The 9,955-nt window shown below is 38.6% G+C and overlaps 2 protein-coding genes across 2 annotated transcripts in view; one reads left to right on the top strand and one right to left on the bottom strand.

Moving 5' to 3' along the window:
• Positions 1 to 9,955, bottom strand: part of LOC118740086 (kelch-like protein diablo) — a 23,355-nt gene that overhangs the window by 11,390 nt on the left and 2,010 nt on the right. Inside the window, exons 4-5 of the mRNA XM_036471579.1 lie at positions 2,046 to 2,514; positions 442 to 686 (exon numbers count right to left, since the gene is read on the bottom strand). Coding sequence (XP_036327472.1) covers positions 442 to 686; positions 2,046 to 2,514 — 714 coding nt within the window. The remainder of the gene's footprint in view (positions 1 to 441; positions 687 to 2,045; positions 2,515 to 9,955) is intronic.
• LOC118738896 (larval serum protein 1 beta chain-like) lies at positions 7 to 2,609 on the top strand. The gene is made up of 2 exons (XM_036469922.1): positions 7 to 267; positions 346 to 2,609. The coding sequence occupies exons 1-2, from the start codon at positions 55 to 57 to the stop codon at positions 2,476 to 2,478; spliced, it is 2,346 nt and encodes a 781-aa protein (XP_036325815.1). The 5' UTR covers positions 7 to 54; the 3' UTR covers positions 2,479 to 2,609.

Genomic DNA, 9,955 nt, shown 5'->3' on the forward strand with positions numbered 1-9,955 from the left:
ATCAACAGTCTTTAGGCATTGGAGCCAAGTATCTAATCCGGAGCAGTTGTCGAGATGAAACTAACTATCGTTCTTTTGACCCTCGTCGGCCTAGTAGCCGCCGTAAGCATTCCTGCCACCACCAACAAGGTTACGGTTGCCGATCATGCTTTCTTGGAGAAACAGAAGTTCCTCCTTGAGATCGTCTACCGTGTAGAGGATCCATTGATGTTCGAAGAATACATTAAATTGGGCCAGCACTTGGTCAACGATCAGGCGCAATACAGCGTAAGTTTATTTTATAAAAATTTTCTCCTTCCTTCAACAAAACTTTAAACATTCGAAAAATGTCCTTTATAATTGCAGCACTTCGATTACAACATGGAAAGATTCTACGAGTCCTACAAAATGGGCGCACTCTTGCCAAGAGGTGAATTCTTCGGCGCTATGGTCCACACTCACCACAAACAAGCCTACGCTCTCTTCAACTACTTCTACTACGCCAAGGATTGGGAAACCTTCCAACAAAATGTTGCTTGGGCTCGCATCCATGTCAACGAAGGCATGTTCGTTTACGCTCTTACTTTGGCCGTCATCCACCGCGATGACTTCCAGGGTCTCATCCTGCCCACCATCTACGAAATCTTCCCACAATACTTCTTCAACAGCAAATTCATCTACGCTGCCGAGAAATTCGACTACAATACCTGGAGCAAGTACACTCAATACGAGAAGGAGTTCAATGATGTCTACTACCAGAACAACAAATACTACAACCAAGACTACTTCTACATGAAGGACTTCAAGACCTACCAATGGTGGAAATTGATGGGTATTGGTGAGAACTGGTACGCTGCGGAGAAGAACTACCCACTCCGTGAAAACACATACGAAATTGTCGGCGATGAGAAATATGCATCATTCATGAAGGATGTCAACATTTTCTGGCATCCCGTTGATTACACCCGCGATATTGAATTCTTCAACGAACATTCTGTGTTGTCCTACTTCACTGAAGATTTGGGCTTGAACTCATACTGGTACTACTTGAACATGGACTACGCTTTCTTCTTGAACGGAGACAAGTTCGGTTTGAACAAGGATCGTCGTAGTGAATTGTGGATCTATAATGTTGAACAACTGTTGTCTCGTTACTACATGGAACGTTTGTCTCATGGTTTCGGCGATATTCCAGAACTCTCCTGGTATCACGCTTACGAATACGGCTATGATCCAGAGTTGGTCTCTTTCAATGGTGCTGGTTACACTTACCGTAAGAACTACTTCGAAATCCAAAGCTACGGCAACTTTGACATGTTGAACCAGATCCAAAGCGCCTACAAACGTATCTATGGTATCATTGAATCCGGTGTGTACACCACCCGCGACGGACACAAGATCGATTTGCAACAACCCGAAGCTGTTGAATACATCGCAGATTACTTGCAAGGTAACGTCGATATCTTCGACAAGTACGTCCTCAACTCTTGGTACATGCTAAGCCACATGCTCATTGCCAACACTGAATATAACCAATTCGAAGTAATCCCCAACGTCATTTTGAACTACGAAACCATGATGCGCGATCCCCTCTTCTACAGCTTGTACAAACAAATCAGCACCGTCTACTACCTATACAAACAACAACTCACACCTTACACCAGAGAGGAACTTGCTCTACCCGGCGTTGAAATCAAGCGTGTGGGAGTCAGTGAAATGGTTACCTACTACGATTTAGTAGACTTTGATGTCACCAACCTCATGAACGACAAAATGGTAATCGTTGATGGTCAATTCGTCTGGGATAAGGCATTATACGCCCGTCAAATGCGTCTCAACCACAAACCATTCAACTTTGACATCACCGTCCAATCTGACAAACCACAGAAGGTTGTCATTCGCGCATACTATGGACCTAAATACGATGAATATGGGCGTATTATCTCGCTGAACCAGAACCGTCAGAACTTTGTTGAATTAGATGAATTTGTTTATGAATTGTCTGCTGGTGAGAATGTCATCAGACGTTCGTCCGACGACTTCTACTGGACTGTCAAGGATCGCACCACCTACACAGAATTGTACCGCTACGTAATGGCTGCCTTCGATGGCAAATATGCATTGCCTTTGGACATTAGCGAACCACACAGTGGCTACCCAGACCGTCTTCTCTTGGCTAAGGGTTGGGCCGGTGGTTTCCCAGTGCAACTGCTGTTCTACATTGCGCCATACCAAGCGACCGTTGAGCAAGCCTACAACTTCGATGCATCCTACTCTGCTGGCATTGGTTCCGGCGCACGCTACGTTGACAACAGGCCCTTCGGTTACCCACTCGACCGTCCAATTGACGAGTACGAATTCTTCGTGCCTAACATGTACTTCGTTGATGCCAGCATCTACCACCAAAACACACTCAAGCAATACTACGAGGGATACAAGAACTACGGACAATTCGACTACAGTTATTACAATAACTACTACACCAACTACTTCCATTAAATCAAAGGCTCCAGCTGGCTGTGGAATTTGGTATTTCTAAGAGAAAAATGAAAATATTGTCATGTTGAACTAGTAGCTTAAGGGTTAAAGAAAGTAAAGCAGAACGAAATAAATGGTAAAAAGGATAAATACGACTTCTTTACTGTAATTAGTTAAAGTAAGCATTTTCATGGTAGCGTCAATTGTTTTCGGGTTTCCATACCTCGAAAAGCTTTGAGCTCAGCTTAAATTAAAGGCTATTATTATTAGCTCGTCTCGCGAAACTAAGAAGCCTTCCATCCATATTTAAGAAATTGTCTTAGTATACTCATGCTTGCTTTCATTGAGCAGATGGGACTGTAGTGTTTCTGGCTGGTCACTCTTGGTGGCACAAACCCCATTTGAACTTTCTACCATGAAGGGGATGAGAGCGCGAAGAACGTTTGGCCGCCTTGGCAAGGACTGCATGGAGAGTCGAACACCTGAACTCCTTACCACACAACAATCTGATGCAATTTACTCCTTGACCATGTACACTTACATAGAACAGATAAAAGTTAGGTAGTCAAAAGAGCTATAAGGATATTAAAGTAGGAGTTTTATCAAGTTCAGGACTGAATCAGCTCAAAATAAAAGTTGCTCGAGCCCCCCCCCTAACTTTCAAATTTTGCTTATATATATATAAAATAGTACACTGAAATGCCAGCTTAATAGGGTCGAGCTCCCCCCCCTAAATTTCATTCTGGCTACGCCGATGGTTAGGTTAATGCGGCTGCCTTCATCCGACATACGAGAGTGGTACACTTAGACCCAGTGGGTCCGTTGTGATATCAATTGAGAGCTCGAATTCGAACCCGTCCGTTCGCCTAGAAATGGAACCAGTTGGTTAGGTTTAGAAAGCGCGAGAATTCGTAAATTCCTGCTTCACTTAGATCAAACCGGTGGTGGTGAAATGAGCTTCTTCTCGCCCACATGAGGGTGGGGCAGTGAAAGAGATAGTGTTCCTCGATTTCGTCCACGTCGCGGCAACCATTATTAAGTGAAAAATAATTTTACTTTAGGTTATCACCATAGGTGGTCTAATCTAGCTTAAGCTCATTCCAAACGGCAGTTTAGTGTAGCCAATCAGAACACACTTGACCAAAGCAGCAATTCTGCCCACTTAGAAGTGAATAGCATTTATGAACTTTCCCCCTCCTTTGTGAAATTTTACATGTACATGAAACGATGGATTTTGGAATAGGCCCAAGGGGAATAACATCTTTAAGCAGCGGAGTATGAATTAAAATTTTAAATCATGGCTATAAGTGATGCTAAGATTGACGAATGGAACGTAAAAAGATAAAAATAAAGATAAGAGAAAAATAAACTATGATTTGTATGTAGGTCCTAATTGTTGCTATAACCGCTTAAGTGCTTTTGACTGAGATCAACATGGCATTTACATCGTTCCTCTAGCTATCTGCCGCGCACCTAAAAACTAAGTCCCTCTCCATCTGATATTTCGACCCCGAAGGAAGGCTTCCTCTTCTTCTACCAGCACCAGGGTGTACCGCCTGGAATACTTACGATATCAAAGTCGTTGTAATAGTCACTATGGAATTCCACGATTATCTATAAAAACACGGAGGTCAAGCGGTGGCTTGAACCCCTTACCCCTTACAAAATACAGGAGGGGTACCTCAACCGTTACCTACAACCACTAACGTAACGGCGACAACATCGGAACGTACTTCGAGGCCTGCCTGAAAGCCATTTCTGTAGGGTGTCACCCCTACACACTCAGGTAACAGAATACCCCAACCACCAGCTCAAGGCGAACAAATCATAAACGTCGTAGAATTGTGGTGGCCAGGGGAGATATTTCACCTTCCTTTATTTGTTCCCCAACCAAAGATTGAGGTAAACAGTGCCACCAATGTCAAGGAAAAGGGGGTGATTGATAGCGAGAAAGGCCTCACATCCGAAGATCAGCCGTCGCGTTGCAATTCACTGCAGTTTGCACGAAAAATACAAATATTTATGTAGAATGACTTCATTATACGCCGTATGTGTGCTACCATCGCACAGTGGATCAAAACTGGCTTTTAGTGTTCACAATTCACTGGAGCCTTCATTTTTGACTCAATTTTTATGATTTTTTTTTTTTTTAATGGAAGCTAATAAAATTTGCCAGAGACCAGTTGAGCCTGATTTTTTAAATTTTTATTTGAAGTGCAGAAAAAGTACCAAAAAAGAAAAAGTAAAAATTAAAAAAAGGGAAATGTTATTAAAACATTTTCACATTTTTTTTTGTCTTTAGAAGAAAATGTGGATATGCAGTTTTATATGTAATATCTTCGACTTTAGTGATATCGATTTTGGGTATTAAATGGAAAAAAAATATTTTTAATTTTGTGAATATCCATAGAGGCATCTGGCGTTTTACCCCTTTACGAGAGCCTTAATCGACTCCAATCGGGACCAAAATTTATATGTGATATCTTCGACTATGATAGTATCGATTTTGGGTATAAGATGAAAAATTAATAATTTTAATTTTTTTTTCAATCTTTATAGAGAAATCTGAACTATGTCCCCTGTGTGGCATGCCCGCATCGGGACCAAAATTTATATATGATATCTTCGACTATGATAGTATCGATTTTGGGTATTAGATGAAAAATTAAGAATTTTAATTTTTTTCAATCTCTATAGAGAAATCTGAAGTATGCCCCCCCCCCTGTGCAGCATGCCCTAACCGTTTCCAATCTGGACCAAAATTTATATGTGATATCTGTGACCGTAGTATTACCGATCGAGGTAGTGAGACTGAAAAAACTCCTTCATTTGATATTGCTCGAGCCGCTCCCCCCTAACTTTCAAATTTTCCTTCTATACATATACATAAAATAGTACCCTGAAATTCCAGCTTAATAGGTTGCTTAGCTTCGCGGCGGCCTGCGTTAGCGCGTCACACCGCGCGACCGGCGCGCACATCACGTCACGCTACGCGGCGGCCCCCCTTCACCGTCTCCCGCCGTGCTGTAACGCAGGTAGATTTATTTTTTGTATACGTTGAAATAAAATTTTTATATATTCTAAACATCGAGGGCTTATATTCAATAATACCCTCTATCTGCATTTCACTTGAGATTCTGATATAAAAATCCACCTAAGCTTTAACTGTCATCAGTGATGTTAATTTTACCTTATATAACGACAGGTAATAAGTCCCAGATGGTTTCTAAAATCACAAATTACTTTTTGTGCAAATTGCAGATAGAGGGTATTAATGAATTCAAGCCCTCGATATTTCACATTTTTATATTTGTAAGTTATTGGAAGAGGGGATGCCAACTTGGCTCAAACCGTGCCATTTGTCCCTATTTTACTTCAAATGGAACTTAATTTTTCAATTTGGCACAAAGTGCCAAAATGGCACTTTTGTAAAAAAATATCATTTCAATACATTTTTGTGAAATCCTTTGCGTGCACTTCTTTTTCTCAACTAAAATTTTCTAATTTATAAAGGCTATTCAACTAGTTTATCTTATTTTATCATTGCACTTTTGTTTGGAAACAGTAGCTTTATTGTATTGCTAAATGTGAATGATTAAAAGGAATGACACCTTTTTTGGCACTTTTATTTTTCTATTTGGCACTTTTTTATCCTCAATATGGCACCTCATAACTAAGGATAGTTGGCAGCCCTGATTGGAAGATGTCTGCTATGTTTTGTCTGCAGTAAAAAAGCATATCCTTTGTGTTTCAAAAGTGTGTGAAAACCAATCAATTAATTTACATGATCTCGGTTCCGATATTAAAAAATCAATAATTGTTTATACCCGCATTTTGGCACATTGGCTTGAATGTGCCATCTAATAACTAGTGTCGTCGTTCGCCTTGCTTTTAAATGATGTCGTCACAAATTACTGACGGAGACATGAGTACAGTGTAAGAAAATTATTTTTCTATAATTGTTTCCTAATAGAAAGGTTGGTTTCTTTTCCACCTGAGACATTTCGAATTCGTTCAAAATATGCTAATTTAAAACACAGAATTCTTTCTGTTTCTTCAATTTAATAGTGTTCGCTTTATTTTTGTGGAAACGGAACATGTTTTGCAAGTTATGGATCATTTCTACACTCTTTCTTCAAATATTTCTTGTATTCCAGCTGGGCGCAGGCGTTTAGTTTTTCGCATCGTTTTTTACATATTCGTAATTTAAATTTTTTTTAATAAAATCAGTTGGTGGGAGTTCATGATTGTGTGTGGATTAATATCACAACACTGACGATTTGGCAATAACCTCTTTCATCTATTAAAAAACAACACTTACGGGGCAATGTTTATTGTAAGAACAACATTTTTTCTATGAATCGACATACTTTAAGCATTGTTGACGCTATTTCCATTTGAATGAGGAAATAGCGCCAATGACTTTATTTCCAAATTTTTGTTGACTTTATTTCGCTTTTTAAAAGGTAATATTGGTGCGAAATAAAGTCAATTGACCTTATTTCCATTGACCTTATTACCTGTCACCGACCAGCTATTCTCGGTTGTACAAGTACGCAAACAAAGTAAGCGAGTTTGGTTTTTATATTTTATTTGATTTATACATTTTATTTTGTCTAAATTTATATCATACTAGCAAATACCCGGCGTGCTTCACTACTCCTACTACGTATTATTGTGCTGCTTGATACCCATACTGTAATATTTCATTTATTTTATCAATTAAATTTAATAAAACGTTTCAAACAGGTGGCAACCCTTCTCAAAAATATTTACGGCAGTAAAATTTTTTAAACCTCTTCAGTTTAATACCCATATTGCAATATTCAATTTACCTTATCAATTAAAAACTTTTAAACAGGTGGCAACCTTCAAAAAAAAATATTTTTAGCTGTAAGCCTTCTTAAACCTCTTCCTTTTCTGCCATATTGCAATATTTACTTTATATTATCATTTGACATAAACTGTAAACAAACAGGTGGCAACTGTCTAATTATCATTTTTTTTTTAAGTTAGACCTCTAGCAATACATCGGTGAAAACTGCATTCAATTCCATGCATTAGTTTTCGAGTGATGCGCGTGCAAACATACGGGCAGATAGACACACAGACAAGAATTCTTAAAATTGTTGACTTGGTTTCTGTTGCTCTAATAAAGACCCCCCATACTCATTTTTCAAAGCAACATCGCAAAAATTATAGAAAAAAGGTTTTTTCTTAACAGCGGTCGCCCCTCGGCAGGCAATGGCAAACCCCCGAGTGTATTTCTGCCATGAAAAACAGCTTCTCATAAAAAACCAATCGCCGTTCGGAGTCGGCGTAAAACTGTACGTCCCTCCACTTTGTGTGAAAACAATAAGGCGCACGCCGCAAATCGGAGGAGAAGCTCGGCCAAACACTAACATATAAGCGCCAATCTATTATTATTATTATATTAATTTTTCTTTAAAATCTATAATGTATAGACATCGGCCTGTTACAATTTTATTATACATAAGTACGTATAGATTATTTATTTTATTATCAGATAAATAAAATTTTTCGAGTTTAATTTTATTATAAAAGTGCACAACTATAATTACATTAAAAAAAAAAAAACAAGTAGAAAAGTCTAAGAAGGGCGGAGCCGATCATTAAATACCCGGCGCAAGTATTCAATATAGTTTTTTCATCTTTCCGAAAACCACCGCTACGTGGTAAACATGGGAGGTTTTACGTATATTTCAAACATCTTCGATAGAACGTTCAGTTAGATGCAATGAGAAAAACTTATGTATATAGATATATGTGGGCGGCATCACGCCCACTTTCCAAAATTCCATAATAGTAATGTTACTTCTCTTCAAGGGATTGTTAGTATCAATAGGCGTCCTTAAATTTCGAAATATCGTTACCGTTATAGAAAAGTGGGCGTAATTTTAGTCAGATTGCAATCATTTTCAACGTTTTGTCTTTTATGTGGCAAGCACATTAATCATACCGAGTTTGGTACAAATTGATCGAACGGTTACCGAGATACACATATGTGGTCATAAGTGGGCGGAGTCACGCCCATTTTTCAAAATTTGATTATAACCGTATTTTTTGCTAACGGATTAGTACAAACATCAATTTTGAATAAATTAGCTTCAGTATTTACTGATTTATCGAAGCTTTCGTATTTCTCTAAATCAGTGGTTGGCATTCTAACACATTCAAACTATTCAATAAGTGAGTGCAAACTATTTCATGACTCATTAGCAGAGGACCAAATCTTCTACTTCGCACATACTAAATATCGCAAATCATGCTTCTGTTCACCATTACCGTTGCCTTCGCCGCGACCTTGCCCTTTTCTGCCTCTTAGCCTTTGTTCGCACCATGGCCGCGGTTACCACCTTTGCTCGGATGGTTTCTGACCGCAAAATTAGCACTGTCGTGACTCTTGCACATAGGCCGCGCTCTTCAGCCGACAGCTCCCTCAGTCTTGCTGAGACCCCATGTCGTGCACCTTGCCTTCAACTGGACCAGTGAGTATTTTTTGGCGCTTATACCGTATTGTGTCATTTTCCGCAATTCAACGACCACTTATGACGAAATTGGTAGCCGGATTGATTAATAAAACACGTTTTTATAGGTAACTCCCACAATATCGAATGTTTCTTTATTACAATATAGTTCCTTGGCGGTCATGCATTAAAGGATAGACCCATAACTCTGTTACTTATGTAGACACAAGACGCCTTATGTTTAGTTTATAATAACTTAAACTTAATACTTAGTGTAGGTACACATATTATACACTCCTATAAATGTTTTTTTAGTAATTTATTAGATCACCTCTATGACTAAAAATGTCAGGTAAACAATCTCGCACAGAATTTGTCTAATCACGATGCATTTCTGGGGTTATTGCATTCCAGTATAATAACAATGGCTAAAGGCCCAACCATTCTAGATAAACAGGACTAAGTAAGCCGCCTCAGTAACACATGCATGAGTGCATCTGCATTCCTTGCTTGTGGATGTAAAAAAAAATAGTATAAACGCAAAATAAAATATTATGATTATTAGGAGTAGACAACAATAAACCTAAGACTTAGCGCTTATCTCATAAATGCATACGTGCAAAATTTAAATCCTATATAATTTATGTTAAAAACATGTTTCTTCTGTTTTTTCTTCTTGGTGTCTAGCGCTGCACACCTCGTTATCAACAAAATGATGTTTTTTTCAAACTGATTGCAATTTATAAGGTTTTAAAATGAATTTTTAACTACATATGCCTACATAAAATTTGAGTCCAAACATACACACTCACATACAAATACATGTATATAGAAAGACTAATTATTTTTAGCCATTAGCATATCACCAAAATGCAAACATTATCTAATGTCTGACCTTACCTAGCGCCAGCAAGCGAACTTCGTCCGAATTTTTGTATAAAAGCTGCGCTTGAAGTTCTCAACATCAACAGTCTTTAGGCATTGGAGCCAAGTATCTAATCCGGAGCAGT

Source organism: Rhagoletis pomonella, unplaced genomic scaffold, assembly GCF_013731165.1.
Source record: "Rhagoletis pomonella isolate Grant_MI unplaced genomic scaffold, Rhpom_1.0 Rhpom_scaffold_00005, whole genome shotgun sequence".
In the NCBI taxonomy this organism is placed as follows: Eukaryota; Metazoa; Arthropoda; class Insecta; order Diptera; family Tephritidae; genus Rhagoletis; species Rhagoletis pomonella.